General features: G+C 46.3%; 1 protein-coding gene across 1 annotated transcript in view; it reads left to right on the forward strand.

Annotated features, from left to right (window-relative positions):
- Positions 1-18,577, forward strand: part of LOC119960905 — a 379,220-nt gene that overhangs the window by 251,672 nt on the left and 108,971 nt on the right. The window contains exons 9-10 of the mRNA XM_038788480.1: positions 673-1,534; positions 17,310-18,486. Of these exons, the coding sequence (XP_038644408.1) occupies positions 673-1,534; positions 17,310-18,486 (2,039 nt within the window). The remainder of the gene's footprint in view (positions 1-672; positions 1,535-17,309; positions 18,487-18,577) is intronic.

Raw genomic sequence — 18,577 nt, forward strand, 5'->3', positions numbered from 1 at the left:
CACATGTCACAAAGTACAGTCAAAAGTATATTTCTGTGGCCAAGAGAACATACATAGTGAGTACACAGTAGACAAGAAGAATAATTGACAAAGAAAATAATTGGTTTTATTGTCAGTCTGCAGACAGGAGCTGGAGAACTGAACCCAGGCAGAGGAGAGGGAGGGAGAAAACTGGGAGTGGAGGAAGAAATGGTGCAGATGGTGAGATGGGTTTGGATTTCAGCCCAGGGAGGAGGGAGAGTGTGTGGGACGGGGATTTACAGCTTTGGGGGAACAAGAGAGGGAAAATTGTTCCAGAGAAACTAGAATTGCCTGTTCAGAATTTATATCCTGGACTGACAGTGATGACTTTTGTAAACTCATTTTACAGGATATTAGAAAGGAGGATTTACAGATGTGAAACTGAAACCAAACATCTTTTGACAGTCACTCAATTCATCAGGACCTGAAAATCCTCAGACTTTGAATGCTGAAGGAGAAACGTTTGTCTCTTCTGTCTGTGAGAAACAATGTTAAACATCAGTGTGACTGGAAAGATATTGAGACAAACACACCCGAGCGAGAGTGTTCCAGTGAACTGACCAGTTTCACAGCCTGCAGAAATATCACACCATTCACAGCGAGGAGAAACTGTACACATGTCCTGCGTGTGTGGAGAAGACATCAACTGATCATCCAACTTGGAGAGACACAAGGACACTGGCACCATGGAGAAACCATGTAAATGTGAGGACTGTGGGAAAGGATTCAGTTATCCTTCCCTGCTGGAAAACCATCGGCGCAGTCACACTGGGGAGATGCCGTTCACCTGCTCTGTGTGTGGGGAGGGATTCATTCAGTCATCTGGCCTTTGGTCTCACCAGCGGATTCACACTGAGGAAAAGCTATTCATCTGCACCTCCTGTGGAAAGAGGTTCAGGCATTCTTCAGCACTCACTGTACATCAACGCACTCACAATGGGGAGAGGCCGTTCGTCTGCTGCGAGTGTGGGAAGGGATTCACTCAGTCATTTCACCTGCTGTCGCACCAGCGTTTTCATAGAGGTGAGCGGCCATTCACCTGCTCTGTGTGTGGGAAGGGATTCACTGGATCATCCCACTTGCTGTCACACCAGCGAGTTCACATTAAGGAGAAACCATTCAGCTGCACCTCCTGTGGAAAGAGTTTCAGACAGGCATCCTCCCTCATTGCACACCAGCGGCTCCATACTGGGGAACGACCGTTTACTTGCTTTGTGTGTGGGAAAGGAATTCACACTGAAGAGAAACCATTCAGCTGCACCTCCTGTGGAAAGAGTTTCAGGCAGTCATCCAACCTCACTGCTCACCAACGCACTCACACTGCAGAGAGACCATTCATATGCTCCGTGTGTGGGAAGGGATTCAATCGGTCGTCCAACCTCACTGCTCACCAGCGCGTTCACACTGGGGAGAAACCGTTTACCTGCTCAGTGTGTGGGAAGGGATTCGCAAAGTCTTTCAACTTGCTGACACACAAACGCACTCACACTGAGAGACCATTCAACTGCTGTGTGTGTGGGAAGGGATTCACTCAGTCACGATGCCTCCAGAGGCATCAGCAAGTTCATCAATGACTGCAGAGGTTGGATTCTGCTGTTGTTGCTGTTGTTTAGTATTGACAGTTTGACAATATTTTGTTCCTGCTGATGTTAACCCCAAAACTGCTGGAATTTAATCTGCTGAAAATGTCATTTATTGTGGGGGCTACAGTGTCTATTTTTAAAAGCACCATCTATGATCTTTCCCCTTGTGGTATTGTGTGAAGCAAATAATGGCATGATGGGAAAACTAGTCAAGTCTTCTTGGTGCAATTGAATTTAAACCTAAGGCACAGATACAAAATACACAGATACAGCCGAGGTCAGCATGACCTGAGAACTGGGTGACTCTGAAAATCTAAGATAAGGCTTGTTCGTTATGAACCTAGAAGCAGTCTCAATAAATACCAAGCTAAAAAGCTGTCTCTTCCTGTTCGTAAACAAATTTGTCCCTTTCTTAAAACAAAGACAAGATAATGATATGAAACTCCATTCCCCTAAAGGTCAGCAAGGTGACGCCATTGTAACAATTATTACTTATGTTTTACTTTCGATTAAATTCCTGACCAAGTTGTATTCATGTTATCTTGATCCTATAATGTATAAAAATTGCCTTATTCTTCTGTAATATCGCAGACTTGGGACGGACTCAGCAGTTTGTAATTGACTGCCTTCCGAATTCAAGTCTCAGCCATTTACTGCTAGCAGTCAGTTCTAATTCGTAAATAAAGTTCAGTTTTGCTTACCTAATGAATGCTGTTTGAATTTCTCTATCACAGTCAAGAAGCGGGGAAAATATTGAATACGACATTTGGCGCTGCGAGAAAAAATCCAATATCCTGAAGTGAGCTTCCATGAGGGACTGAGAAAAAGTGATCAAAGCCATGACCGGAGTAAAGAGACAGACGCTGGCACAAGGTAAGATTGACCTTGGTCTCTCTCTCTCTCTCGGATCTGTGCTGCGACCCCTCATCCCTGACGGAAGTAACTAAACAGGTGACAGTTCTCGAATCTAGATTTGACTGTGAGTACATTTTTTTTGTGTAATTAGCCGCAGGTCAGGGACCTTTTTGATCTCGTTTTTCATCCGCATCAGATTTATACAGGCTGTCAATAAATTTGGGTCAGGGACCCTTTGATTAAGTTTTGGGGTCAGGGACCCTGTCAATAATTTTTTGGGGCCAGGGACCCTCTCAGTAATTTTTTGGGGTCAGGGACCCTCAGTAATTTTTTGGGGTCAGGGACCCTGTCAGTAATTTTTTGGGGTCAAAGACCCTCCAATTTGATTTGGTACAAGAAATTTTTTTGAACATTTTTTGCCAGGGGCACATTTTTACTGACATTATGGGACAAACTTTAGATAAAACTAACGGCAATTCCCCTCTATTTTTCATGTGTTTAGAAACCCCTTCTCAAGAACGTAATATTCGAAGACTGTCTGCAGCGCTGCTTTAAACAATAAATTAGGTAACGATATCTGGCCACTAGGTTACACAGGGATCTTGGAACTTTGACAATAGCATTGATGCAGGAAAAAAAAGCAATCTGGAAAAAAAAATGCCGGTTTCAAATTGTTTAATTTTACAGTGGAAAAAAACAGTCCACTTAACGCAACGAACAATCACAATGAGTTGGAGAGATAACGCCCGCAAAAGAGATATTAATGAGTGTGTGAACGGTAAATTCAAAGATTGGAAGACTTTAAAATTGTAATGTGAGCTTTGGGATAGAAAACAGTCAAAACACTAAAAAAGCAATCTGGCAATAACAAACCTCCTGTTAGCAGAAAAGTAGGACTGGCCAATCAGATTATAGGAAAGGAGGATCCTCCCAGTTGCTCTGGCATGCCGATGTTCCCCTATTCAAGCGATACAGAAGAGGAGGAGGATTTGAACCCTGGAACCCACCCTCATTTTGCGCTCCCCGATCCTACAATTCCACTGCCCCAAGTCCTGACTCCCACTTCTGATCCCATTACCAATGAAACACCCGCTAACGTGTCCCCCTTAGCGACACGCACTCGGTCACAGACGTAAGCCGTAAATATCGAACAACCCTTCTCTACGGAAGACATAATTTACTAAAAGGTGTTGATTAAACGATCCACAATAAGGGAATTATAGAAGTGAAGTTAATGAGTTACCAATTTAGAAGCATGCTGGCAATAATGACTAAAGTTTAACATTGCTTTTGAACGAAATTTAGTAGATCAGATAATGTAAACTAACTACTGCTTGGAATGTTGTACTGGCCTTATTATGATAACAAGTGGTTCTTCTGAAGGACATCAAAATGCGTACTCGAATTGTTTTTAAACTAATGGCAAAACATTCATAATTCCTCTTGCAAATGTTCCCAAAGTTGTTCAGTTCACACTATATCAGTTTAAAAGAAAGTAACTTTACGAATAAGAGTAATTGAAATATGAATAAGTTTTTAGATTGCGTGAAAAGACATAAATGGCATCACGCCAAGTTCTCCGCCTCTTAGATTCTGCAGGAAACATTAACCATTTCCATAAGACCATAAGACATAGGAGTGGAAGTAAGGCCATTCGGCCCATCGAGTCCACTCCGCCATTCAATCATGGCTGATGGGCATTTCAACTCCACCTACCAGCATTCTCCCCGTAGCCCTTAATTCCTCGCAGACAGTTGGTCTTTTCTGAATTGACAAAAAAAATACGTCTCTAAGAATAGCTAATGCCTCTAAAATTAATCAGTGCAAATTGACTTAAATGGAATAACACAGATAAAGTTTTTGAAAGAGAATGAAAAATTTTTGTTCAAAATTTGTCCCCAAGGACAAGGGCTGAATCCAAGAGAGAGAAAGAGAGACAGAGGAAGAGATTGAAGGAGAGCGAGACAGGGACAGAGACAGGAACTGTTAGAGATAGCGAAAGTTGAGAGAGCGAAAGAGAGTGAGTCAGGGAGAGGCAGAGATGGAGAGGTAGGCAGATAAAGAGAAAGAGCAACAAGAGTTCCAAAGACAGATAGAGTTACGTAGAGAGGGAGAGAGATAGATAAGAGAGAGAGGGAAAGAATTCATATTTCATTTTTCAGACTTTGACTTTAAAAATTATGTTTCAAGCTGTGATGATTTGAAAGAGGTAAACAGATATCGATGCCAACATGGTCCTTGTTATTACCTGGAAACCTTCGCGATAAAAGGTTCCCGTTAACTTTGTAAGGCGGGTGACATAGAATCTTTACAGTGTCACCTTCGAGCTGTTAATTGGTTTGTACGGAGCGCGATTACTCCGTGATTTAAATTATAATCTCCTGCAGATGCGGATAACTCTGCTTAATAACACATAAACAGGGCAAAAAGCGTGCGGACCCTGACATAAAACATCACACACAGTAATTTCCTTAATCAATTGTTAAAATTGTAATCGGAAGGACCATCTGGCATCAGACAAAGGGTGCAATGGGTAGAACTTTAGATACAACTTTTGAAAATGGCAGCGTACTGCAAACGCTGTGTGAACAATACTGGGGGGAACTAAAGACCTATCAACAGTAATAGAAGCTCAACACGTGATTTGGGAAAATAATAGGGGGTCAACTGCTAAAAAGTTAGTTGCTCTATGGAGGGAATATTGTCCAAAATTGAAGGATGCCTCCTACGACACAAGAACCCAGATCCTTAGTGCTGTGAGGCAGCAGTGCTAAGAACCCCGATCCTCAGCACTGTGAGGCAGCAGTGCTAAGAACCCCGATCCCCAGCGCTGTGAGGCAGCAGTGCTAAGAACCCCGATCCCTAGCGTTGTGAGGCAGCAGTGCTAAGAACTCTGATCCTCAGCGCTGTGAGGCAGCAGTGCTAAGAACCCCGATCTTCAGCGCTGTGAGGCAGCAGTGCTAAGAACTCTGATCCTCAGCGCTGTGAGGCAGCAGTGCTAAGAACCCCGATCCTCAGCGCTGTGAGGCAGCAGTGCTAAGAACCCCGATCCTTAGCGTTGTGAGGCAGCAGTGCTAAGAACCCCGATCCTTAGCGTTGTGAGGCAGCAGTGCTAAGAACCCCGATCCTTAGCGTTGTGAGGCAGCAGTGCTAAGAACCCCGATCCTTAGCGTTGTGAGGCAGCAGTGCTAAGAACCCCGATCCTTAGCGTTGTGAGGCAGCAGTGCTAAGAACCCCGATCCTTAGAGTTGTGAGGCAGCAGTGCTAAGAACCCCGATCCTTAGCGTTGTGAGGCAGCAGTGCTAAGAACCCCGATCCTTAGAGTTGTGAGGCAGCAGTGCTAAGAACCCCGATCCTTAGAGTTGTGAGGCAGCAGTGCTAAGAACCCCGATCCTTAGCGTTGTGAGGCAGCAGTGCTAAGAACCCCGATCCTTAGCGTTGTGAGGCAGCAGTGCTAACCACCGTGCCGCTGCTGCAAATTGACACTTTTTGTCCTTTCTGACCTGTGAATTATTTAATGGTTAATAAACTTTCTGAATTCACTATTTAAAGTGTTATTTCTTGTCAAATGGTCAAGTCTGTAGAACTTGATGTGATTTGCAATTGGGGCAATTAGTGAAACCCATAAATCTTCGTTCAGATGAACCAAAAATCTTATACTTGTTTGCAAAAACTCCCCAATTGTCAATCACATCAGGGTCTACAGACTTGACCAGTTGGCAAGAATGAACACTTTAAACAGCGAATTCAGGTTAATGAACTAATAAGTCAGAAAGATAAATGTCAATTAACAGTAATTTGTTTTTTAAATTTAGAGTACCCAATTCATTTTTTCCAATTAAGGGGCAATTTAGCGTGGCCAATCCACCTACCCTGCACATCTTTGGGTTGTGGGGGCGAAATCCACGCAAACATAGGGAGAATGTGCAAACTCCACACGGACAGTGACCCAGAGCCGCGATTGAACCTGGGACCTTGCCGCCCCCGTAGTTCGCAGTAATTAACAGAAGAAGAGAAAGCTGAGCTTTTAATAATTGAACAGACTTCTCACCTCGCTTTCAGTCCAGGACATGAAGTGAAGGCTTCGACAGAATGGTTAACACATTAACCCCCACTGTGCCGCCCACCAAACATAGCCTCTCAAGACTCTACTTTTACTCATTAAAAATGTCAAAAGCTCGTCTTAGTCAATTGTTGGAAAATAGCCAATTGATCTGCAATTTGTCAATAATGAAATAGGAGCTAACCCATTGTGCTTTTTTTTAACTAATTACACACATTGTCTTAACTTTGATTCAATGGCATTAGGGCAGAACGGTGATGCAGTGGTTAGCACTGCTGCTTGACGGCACTGAGGACCCGGGTTCGATCCCGGCCCTGGGTCACTGTCCGTGTGGAGTTTGCCCGCCTGTGTCTCACTCCCACAACCGAAAGCTGTGCAGGGTAGGTGGATTGGCCACACTAAATTGCCCCTTAATTGGGAAAAGAAAAGACACTGGCTTCTCTTAAACTACTGTCCAATAATCAGTGGTTAACATAAATGCCTGCCACTTATTTATTAATAAAATTTAGAGTACCCAATTCTTCTTTTTCCAATTAACGGGCAATTTATCCTGGCCAATCCACCTAGCCGGCACATCTTTGGGTTATGGGGGCGAAACCCACGCAAACACGGGGAGAATGTGCAAACTCCACACGGACAGTGACCCAGGGCCCAGATTGAACCTGGGTCCTCGGCGCTGTGAGGCAGCAGTGCTAACCACTGCACCAGCGTGCTGCCCACGAATGTTTGCCATTTACAACTAAGACATCCTGAATAAAAGCCTTTTCAAGGATTTGGTCAAGGTTAAAGTTGATGTTATCTTTCCAGCCTGTCTGAAAAGGCAGCATTTAACGATTCTCATGGCTCACAATAATTGTATAAAATTCACACAAAAGTATTTATAATTATAAAAGTTATAAATTTGTGTTCCAATTTACATCAGCCTTACAATACATCGATTAAATAATTACTTTTTAAAAAAATTGTTTCACAATTAAGGATGTCCATTTAACTTATCTGGCTGATTTCCGATATTGCTGGAATGGATTTAGTTTTTTTAAATGGTTTCTGCCAATTTAGCACAACATGCGAAGTAAGATACCAATTTGGACTACTAAATTATAGTCGAATATAAAATTATTGATTTTGGGGCGGCACGATGGCGCAGTGGTTAGCACTGCTGTGTCACGATCCCGACCCTGGGTCACTGTCGTGTTGAGTTTGCACATTCTCTCTCATTGTTGCGTGGGTCTCACCCTCACAAACCGAAAGATGTGCAGGACAGATAGATTGGCCACGCTAAATTGCACATTAATTAGAAAAAAAGAATTGGGTACACTAAATTTTGAAACTACAAACAAGTTCCCTACCAACATGGAGCAGTTGTGGCTGTGATTCTCAGAAAAAGCCAACCATGGTCATTACTTGTGCATTCGCTGGTGTGTCCGCAGGTTGGATGAAGTAACGAATGCCTTCCCACATTCGGTGCAGGTAAATGGTCTCTCCCCGGTGTGAACGCGCTGGTGCGTCCGCAGTGTGGATGACTGACAAAATCCCTTCCCACAGTCGGTGCAGGTGAAAGGTCTCTCCTCAGTATGAACTCGCTGGTGTGTCCGCAGTGTGGATGACTGAGTGAATCCCTTCCCACACACAGAGCAGGTGAATGGCCTCTCCCCAGTGTGAATTCGCTGATGTGCAGTGAGTTGTTCTGATCCCCTGAACCCAGTCCCACACTGAGAACATCTGAACGGTCTCTCATCAGTGTGAACTCGTTGATGGCGCATCAGTTCTGCAGAGCTTTTATAGCACTTCTTGCAGTCTGGGCATTTGAAAGGTCTCTCCCCAGTGTGAACTCTCTGGTGTTTGAGCAGGGTGGATGAATCACTGAATCCCTTCCCGCACTCAGAGCAGATGAATGGCCTCTCCCCAGTGTGAATTCGCTGGTGTGTCCGCAGTGTGGATGACTGAGTGAATCCCTTCCCACACACAGGGCAGGTGAACGGTCTCTCCCAGTGTGAATTCGCTGGTGTTCAGTGAGTTGTTCTGACCCCCTGAACCCAATCCCACAGTGGAAACATCTGAACGGTTTCTCATCAGTGTGAACTCGTTGATGGCGCACAAGTTTTGCAGAAATTTTAAAGCCTTTCCCGCAATCCAGGCATTTAAATGGTCTCTGATCAGTGTGAACGGACTGGTGTTGCAGCAACCCTGAAGACCGAGTGAATCCCTTCCCACACTGGAAGCAAGTGAACAGCCTCTCCCCAGAATGAATTCGCTGGTGTGTCAGCAGCCCTGATGATCGAGTGAATCCCTTCCCACATTTGGGGCAGGTAACTGGTCGCTCCGCACTGTGAACTCGCCGAAGAGTTTCCAGCTCAGACGGGGATCTGAATCCTTCCTCACAGTCCCCAGATTTCCATGTTTTCTCCCAACTGAGAATGGTGCTTTTTCCTTCCATGTTCAAAATGCACCAATATTCAGGTTCCAATTAATTGGGAGATTCCGTCGGATCTTGATGTGCTGCTTGGCTTTTGTTTCCCACTGAAAAACCTTAAATTTGATTTAAAACAGAGTGAGAGAGAACCCACAAAAACAGAAAGGCAGTTTGTAAAATTTAGCTGAATTAATCTGGTCATTTGTGGGGCCGACACGAGGAAAAAGTGACCATGAAAACCAGGAAGTGGTGCTCCGGTTTCCTCCGGGATTGGCCATGCTAAATTGCCATACGTTAGGTGGGGTTAAGGGGTAGAGCCTGGGATTGGCCTAGGTCGGATGCTCTTTCAGAGAGTCGGTATAGATTCGATGGGCCGAATGGCCTATTCTGCATTGTCGAGGTTCCATGATCCTTTAATGTCGATTGCCCCCAATAAAGATGGCGACCGTACATGCGGCTCTCAGCACCGTGCCCTGTACAAAATGACGCTGCACATGCGCCCTCCTGCACATTGCCCCCTATAAAGATGGCGGCATCGCTGCCCATTGTTCGTTCGAGATTCCGACTGCAAAACCGGTCCCAGCGCAGGGCCTCGAGCTTCTAATTTGAGGTTTGAAGCCAACGACCTATTTTTATGAAATCTTCTCTTCTTGCACCGGGTATTTATTATACATCCTCTCTCACCCACCCGCTCCATTCAACCTCACTCACCCGCTGTCTCCAATCAGTTTCTGCTCTTTCTGCGACTCCGACACCACCCCGTCCACCGACTGCCAACACCCGCACTGCGCATGCCCCAGCATGAGTGGCAGTGCGCCTGCGCGATGGTCTCATGTACTGAAGATAGGGCATATTCTCAATCACGGTGAATGCTGGGTAACCTCATCGCCATGGGTAAGCTACACTCTCCAATGCACTAATATCTTTTCTGGTCCGATTACGATTTAAACCATGTATACAAAGTCAACTGATATATCATCCAATGGATCTGCTCCATAGTTCTGCCCCGGACTTGATTAAAAGCAGAAAAAAAACTAAAGTCAGATGTGGAATCTCAGTAGGTTGTGTGAACAAGTGTCTCTTTTACATAGAACATCCAGTGCAGAAGGAGGCCATTCGGCCCATCGAGTCTGCACCGACCCACTGAAGCCCTCACTTAACCCTATCCCCGTAACACAATAACCCCTCCTAATCTTTTTGGTCACTGAGTGCAATTTTTTATCATGGCCAATCCACCTAACCTGCACGTCTTTTGACTGGGAAGAAACCGGAGCACCCGGAGGAAACCCATGCAGACGCGGGGAGAACGTGCAGACTCCGCACAGACAGTGACCCAGCAGAGAATCGAACCTGGGATCCTGGCACTGTGAAGCCACACTGAGGGAGAATCCAGAATGTCACCTTTAACAAGTACGTCTTTCGGGACTTGTAAGAGGAAACCGGAGCACCCGGAGGAAACCCACGTATTGTCAAACAGATGAATAACTTCTGTACCTTCTGCCAACTTGTTAATCATAGCTCCTATGTTTAACTCAAAATCATTGATTTATACCACAAAACTGTGGAACCCCACATGAAATAGGCATCCAAATAAATTTCAGTTCTGATTGTGATTAACAGCGACAATAACAGCAGAATCCAAACCCTGATTTCGCCTGTGAACCTGCTGGTGTCTGAGCAGGTTGTTTGACTGAGCAAATGTCTTCCCACACGCGGGGCAGTTGAATGGCCTCTCCCCTGTCTGAACTTGCTGGTGTTTCAGCAGATTCTGTTTACTTTCAAATCCCATCTCACAGTGCGAATATTTAAATGGTCTCTGATCAGTGTGAACCAGTTGGTGTGTCATAAGATTTGATGAATCAATGAATTCCTGTCCACACGCACAGCAGGTGAACAGTCTCTCCCCAGTGTAAACTTGATGGTGTTTCAGACTAACTGAGTGAATCCCTTCCAACAGATCGAGCAGGTGAATAGCCTCCCCCCAGTGTGAGTGTGTTGGTGTTTCAGAAGATCCCGTTTGTTTAAATGTTTTCTCACAGTCAGAACAATTAAATGGACTCTGATCAGTATGAACACATTCGTGTGTCAGGAGGTGGGATGACTGAGTGAATCCTTTCCCACACATGGAGCAGGTGAATGGCCTCTCCCCAGTGTGAGTGCGTTGGTGCAACAGTAAATCTTTCCTGCTTTTAAAGCTCTTCTCACATTCAGCACATTTAAACGGTCTTTGATCAGAGTGGACCTGATGGTGAGTCCGGAGGTTGGATAAAGCATTAAATCCCTTCCTGCAATCCAGACAGGTGAATGGCCTCTCACCAGTGTGAACATGCTGGTGTGCGTCGAGGCTGGATGACTGAGTGAATCCCTTCCCACAAACAGAGCAGGTGAATAGCCTCTCTCCAGTGTGACTGCATTGATGATTTTCCACTTCAGATGGATAATTGAATCCCTTCCCATGGTCCCCACATTTCCACGGTTTCTCCATGGTGCTGGTGTCCTTCTGACTGTCCAGGTTGGACGATGAATTGAAGCCTGGTCCTTAACTGCCCTCACCTGCATTTACCTAAACATGTTCCCCGGGGGGAGCCCAAACTTCCCCTCTAACTCCCCCAAGCTCGCGAACCTCCCCTCCACAAACAGGTCCCTCAACCTCCTAACCCCTACCCTGTGCCAGCCCAGAAATCCGCCATCAATGCTCCCTGGGACAAACCGAGTCCCATTTCCTTTTGGAAACATCCCAGCACTTTCCTCAACTCCTTCCCTGGTAACAAGTTGCACATTCTAATCCAGTGAATAAAGAAATGTGTCCATATCTCCCACTTGGATTTATTAGTAACTCTCATTATTAGTATTTATGACCTAGTTTATAATAATAATAATCTTTACTATTATCACAAGTAGGCTTATGCAGTGAAGTTACTGTGAAAAGCCCCAAGTTGCCAATCTCTGACAGATGTTTGGGAACACAGAGGGAGGATTCAGAATGTCCAATTCACCGAACAAGCCCATTATTCGGGACCTTTGGGAGGAAACCAGAGCACTCGAAGGAAACCCACACCGACATGGGGAGAACGTGCAGACTCTGTACAAACAGAGACCCAAGCAGGAATTGAAGCTGAGTCCCTGGTGCTGTGAAGCAACAGCACTTGTCATTTTCCTCAGTGTCAAGCATGAAACTGACAAATCCCGCACCGTTTCTCAGTGCTAAAGATCAAAGAACAAAGAAAAGTACAGCACAGGAACAGGCCTTCAGCCCTCCAAGCCTGCGCCAACCATACTGCCCATCTAAACTAAAATCTTCTGCACTTCCTGGGTCCGTATCCCTCTATTCCCATCCTATTCATGTATTTGTCAAGATGCCCCTGAAATGTCACTATCGTCTCTGCTTCGACCACCTCCTCCGGCAGCGAGTTCCAGGCACCCACTACCCTCTGTGTAAACAACTTGCCTCGTACATCTCTAAACCTTGCCCCACGGATCTTAAACCTATGCCCCCTAGCAATTGAACCCTTTATCCTGGGAAAAAGCCTCTGACTATGCCCCTAATAATTTTGTAGACCTCTATCAGGTCGCCCCTCAACCTCTGTCATTCCAGTGAGAACAAACCGAGTTTATTCAACCTCTCCTCACAGCTAATCCCATCCATACCAGGCAACATACTGGTAAATCTCTTCTGCAGCCTCGCTAAAGCCTCCACATCCTTCTGGTAGTGTGGCGACCAGAATTGAACACTATACTCCAAGTGTGGCCGAACTAAGGTTCTATACAGCTGCAACATGACTTGCCAATTCTTATACTCAACACCCCGGCCAATGAAGGTAAGCATGCCAAATGCTTCTTGACTACCTTCTCCACCTGTGTTGACCCTTTCAATGACTTGTGGACCTGTACACCTAGATCTCTCTGACTGTCAATACTCTTGAGGGTTCGACCATTCACTGTATATTCCCTACCTGCATTGGACCTTCCAAAATGCATTACCTCACATTTGTCCGGATTAAACTCCATCTGCCATCTCTCCGCCCAAGTCTCCAAATGATCTAAATCCTGCTGTATCCTCTGACATTCCTCATCGCTATCCGCAATTCCACCAACCGTTGTGTCATCTGCAAACTTACTAATCAGACCAGTTACATTTTCCTCCAAATTATTTATATATACTACGAACAGCAAAGGCCCCAGCACTGATCCCGATGGAACACCACTAGTCACAGCCTTCCAATCAGAAAAGCACCCTTCCATTGCTACTCTCTGCGTTCTCTGACCTAGCCAATTCTGTATCCATCTTGCCAGCTTACCCCTGATCCCATGTGACTTCACCTTTTGTACACGTCTGCCATGAGGGACCTTGTCAAAGGCCTTACTGAAGTCCATACAGACAACATCCACTGCCCTACCTGCATCAATCATCTTTGTGACCTCTTCGAAAAACTCTATCAAGTTGGTGAGACATGACCTCCCCTTCACAAAACCGCGCTGCCTCTTGCTAATACATCCATTTGTTTCCAAATGGGAGTAGTTCCTGTCTTGAAGAATTCTCTCCAGTAATTTCCCTACCACTGACGTAAGGCTCACTGGCCTGTAGTTCCCTGGATTATCCTTGCTACCCTTCTTAAACAAAGGAACAACATTGGCTATTCTCCAGTCCTCCGGGACGACACCTGATGACAGTGAGGATCCAAAGATTTCTGTCAAGGCCTCAGCAATTTCCTCCGGAACCTCCTTCAGTATTCTGCGGTAGTCCATCAGGCCCTGGGGACTTATCCACCTTAATATTTTTCAAGACATCCAACATCTCGACATTTTGGATCTCAATGTGACCCAGGCTATCTACACACCCTTCTCCACACTCAACATCCATCAATTTCTTATCTTTGGTGAATACTGATGCAAAGTATTCATTTAGTACCTCGCCCATTTCCTCTGGCTCCACACATAGATTCCCTTGCCTGTCCTTCAGTGGGCGAACCCTTTCCCTGGCTACCCTCTTGCTTTTTATGTATGTGTAAAAAGCCTTGGGATTTTCCTTAACCCTATTTGCCAATGATTTTTGGTGACCCCTTTTAGCCCTCCTGACTCCTTGTTTAAGTAACTGCTAAGCACTGTGCTTCTGTGCCACCTATGTTTATTCCTGGCTCCGAGTTTTCAACTCTTTTTCAAGTGGCAGCATCCCCCCACCTCTCCCCTCTCCAACCCACAGATCACTTTAAAGCTTTGTGTGAGGTCACGACTAAGTGACTTGTTTTCTCAAGAAAATAAGTCCCAATCTGTTTATTTTTTGCCTGTTTGCAAAAATCATCACTCTGCATCCAGGTTAGAAATTAATGAGACAACCCTTTCTTTGAGCCTGCGCGGGTGATTCTGTGAAGATCCGGCACCCCGAGCCCCGCCCCTCATTCACTGATTGGTTGGAGGACCAGCCGCTCCCTTTGATCCTCCAACCAATCCCCTTCTCCTAATGTTCCAGAGCTGACGTCAATCATTGCCTGGGCATTGTGAGGTGTCAGGTGAGAGGTCAGTGTCGGGGGGCGGGTTTTACAAATCTCGAGTGCGCTCCAGAGCCGAATGTGAAAGAATGTTATTATTGATCAATCAGCGACTCAGCCTGAGCCTGTGGCCGCTCTCACATCTGTAACCGTCACAATGCCCGAGTGATTGAACTCCATTCACCTGAAGAAGGAGCCGTGCTCCGAAAGCTCGTGTTTGAAACAAACCTGTTGGACTTTAACCTGGTGTTGTAAGACTTCTTACTGTGCTCACCCCAGTCCAACGCCGGCATCTCCACATCACGAGTGATTGACGGCAGCTCCCGACCAATAGGAAGAGGAGGGGTGGGACTCGAGGACCGACCGGGAGCGGCTACTCCTCCAACCAATCGGAGTGAATGAGAGGCGGGGCCCGCTGTGATTGAAGCATGCGCAGTGTGGGTAATGGCGCAGGAGAAGGGCGTCTTTTTCATTTTCGAAATCGGTAATGAGTCTTTAACAATATGGAGGGAACGAGAGATCGCGGAAGTGGGCGGAAATGTTGTGTAAAGCTGTTACAATCGGAAACCTCGAAATAGTTTAAGGGACCGAGTTTGTACCGAGCGGGGCTGCAGGTTCTCATATTCGGCTCGGGTTAACGGCCGCCATCTTTATTGCATGTGCATCAGGGCGCATGCGCGTTTCTCATCTTTGTCGGGGCGATGTTTCAATAAGTGGGAGGAGCTTGTTCCCCATTGTTCAGAATGTGGAACATAGAACACAGAACAGTACAGCACAGAACAGGCCCTTCAGCCCTCGATGTTGTGCCGAGCAATGATCACCCTACTCAAACCCACGTATCCACCCTATACCCGTAACCCAACAACCCCCCCTTAACCTTACATTTTAGGACACTACGGGCAATTTAGCATGGCCAATCCACCTAACCCGCACATCTTTGGACTGTGGGAGGAAACCGGAGCACCCGGAGGAAACCCACGCACACACGGGGAGGATGTGCAGACTCCGCACAGACAGTGACCCCGCCGGGAATCGAACCTGGGACCCTGGAGCTGTGAAGCATTTATGCTAACCACCATGCTACTGTGCTGCCCCTTGGACTGGGCTGGGCTCAGGGAGAAGGCTGACAACAACAGGTTTATTTGGTATCACGAGTTTTCAGAGTGTAGCTTGTTAATCAGGCAAATGGGGCAACACTGTAGCATGGTGGTTAGCATAAATGCTTCACAGCTCCAGGGTCCCAGGTTCGATTCCCGGCTGGGTCACTGTCTGTGCGGAGTCTGCACGTCCTCCCCGTGTGTGCGTGGGTTTCCTCCGGGTGCTCCGGTTTCCTCCCACAGTCCAAAGATGTGCGGGTTAGGTGGATTGGCCAGGCTAAATTGCCCGTAGTGTCCTAAAAAGTAAGGTTAAGGGGGGGTTGTTGGGTTACGGGTATAGGGTGGATACGTGGGTTTGAGTAGGGTGATCATGGCTCGGCACAACATCGAGGGCCGAAGGGCCTGTTCTGTGCTGTACTGTTCTTTGTTCTATGTTCTAAATGAAGAGGAAGGTTACACAAGCGCAGCGAATGATGAAAGCTGACACTTTGAATGCTAGACTTTGCAGGCAATTAAGTCTTTACAGGTCCAGATGGTGCAACTGGAGAGAGGGTTAATCACATCTTAAAGAGGTGTGAATTGTCTCAAGCCAGGACAGTTGCAACAGATTAGTTATATTATTTAAAGTTTGTAATAAAGCAAATGTATTATTATTTCTTGTCTTGTAAGATAAAATTGTAGCTCTGTTATAGATTTCCAGTCATCACTTCCCTCAGAGGATTGTTAGTCTTTGGATTTCTGTTCCTCTGGGACCAGTTGTATCTGGGGGTCATTGAATATATTGAAGCACAAGTTTGACAGATATTTTGTTGACAATGGAGTGAAGGGTTATGGGGAAAATAGAGTGAAAGCTGAGATGAGGAGGGATTTCTTCACTTGAGGATGTGGTGAAGCTTTGGAATTCTCTACCCCAGGGAATGTGCAGCCTCAGTCGCCAAGTATGTTCACGACAAATATTGATAGGCTCCTAGATATTGAAGATATCGAGGGATATCGGGATTGTGTGGGAAACTGGTGTTCAGGTAGATCGGCCAAGGATCTCATTGAGTGGTTGAGCAGAGTCGGTGGGCCGAATGGCCTACTCTTGCTACTATTATAATTTCTATGCCCTGGTCAGGAAGCAGTGAGCGGAGGTTGAATCTGTCAATCAACATGACTCAGCCCTTCAGGAGAATTGGGAGGGTGAATATTTGGTACAGCTGAGTGAGAATGGAGGGAGATTGTGTGGAATGGAGATTTACAGCTTCTGGAGAACGAGAGAGGAAATAATTTTTCATCGGAACTAGAATTGTCTGTTCTGAATCTCTAACCTGTACTAACAAGGAAGACTTTTGTAAATTGTTTTTAAAGGATATTGGAAGAGGAGGAATTATAGACAGAAATCTCAAACATCATGTCTCGATGTGACAAACTCACTCGATTCCTTCTGAACTAGATATCATCGGGCTCTGAATATCATCGACGAGAAGGAGAAATGTCTGTCCAATCTGTCGGCTTCAAAAGATTTTAAATGTGAATGTGAGTAGAAAAGCACCAAGACCCACACAACACACACCCGAGTGAGAGTGTTCCATTGAACTGATTGTGCAAAGAGCTTTAACCAGTTGCACAGCCTGAAAAAACATCACACCATCGTGAGGAGAGACAGTGCACATGTGTAAAGACAAGGCTTCCACTGATTGTCGAATCTGGAGAGACACGAGATACCAACAACATGGAGAAACCGTGGAAATGTGCAGACTGTGGGAAGGGATACAGGTGCCCATCTGAGCTGGAGATTCATCGACGCAGTCACACAGGGGAGAGGCCGTTCACCTGCTCTCAATGTGGGAAGGGATTCACTCGATTAGGCAACCTGCAGAGACATGAGCAGATTCACACTGGGGAGATGCCTTTCACCTGCTCTCAGTGTGGGAAGGGTTTAACTGATTTAGCCAGCCTGCAGTCACAGCAACGACTTCATACTGGGGAGAAGCCATTCACCTGCTCTCAGTGTGGAGAGGGATTCATTGATTCATCCACCCTGCGGAATCATCAGCGAATTCACACTGGGGAGAGGCCGTTCACCTGTTCTCAGTGTGGGAAGGTATTTATTAATTCATCCACTCTGCGAAAACATCAGCGAATTCACACTGGGGAGAGGCCGTTCACTTGCTCTCAATGTGGGAAGGGATTCATTGATTCATCCACCCTGCGGCAACATCAGCGAGTTCACACTGGGGAGAGGCCGTTCACCTGCTCTCAGTGTGGGAAGGGATTCATTACTTCATCCACCCTGCGGAAACATCAGCGAGTTCACACTGGGGAGAGGCCATTCACCTGCTCTCAGTGTGGGAAGGGATTCATTGATTCATCCGCCCTGTGGAAACATCAGCGAGTACACACTGGGGAGAGGCCGTTCACCTGCTCTCAGTGTGGGAAGGGATTCACTTGGTCATCCCACCTGCAGACACACCAGCGGGTTCACACTGGGGAGAGGCCATTCACCTGCTCCGTCTGTGGGAAGGGATTCACACAGTTATCCAGTCTGCAGACACACCAGCGAGTTCACACTGGGGAGAGACCATTCACCTGCTCTCAGTGTGGGCAGAGATTCCGTGCTTTATCCAACATGCGGAAACATCAGCAAGTTCACACTCGGGCGAAGCCATTCACCTGCTCTCAGTGTGGGGAAAGATTCAGTGATTTATCCAGTCTGCAGACACACCAGCCAGTTCACACTGGGGAGACATCATTCATCTGCGCTCAGTGTGGGGAGAGATTCAGTGATTTATCCAGTCTGCAGACACACCAGCGAGTTCACACTGGGGAGAGGCCGTTCACCTGCTCTCAGTGTGGGAAGGGATTTCTTGATTCATCCATCCTGCGGAAACATCAGCGAATTCACACTGGGGAGAAGCCATTCACCTGCTCCCTCTGTGGGAATGGATTCACACAGTTATCCAGTCTTCAGACACACCAGCAAGTTCACACTGGGGAGAGACCATTCACCTGCTCTTAGTGTGGGAAGGGATTACATAGAAAATAGGAGCAGGATGAGGCCATTTGGCCTCATGTTC

This window comes from Scyliorhinus canicula, unplaced genomic scaffold (assembly GCF_902713615.1).
Source record: "Scyliorhinus canicula unplaced genomic scaffold, sScyCan1.1, whole genome shotgun sequence".
NCBI lineage: Eukaryota > Metazoa > Chordata > Chondrichthyes > Carcharhiniformes > Scyliorhinidae > Scyliorhinus > Scyliorhinus canicula.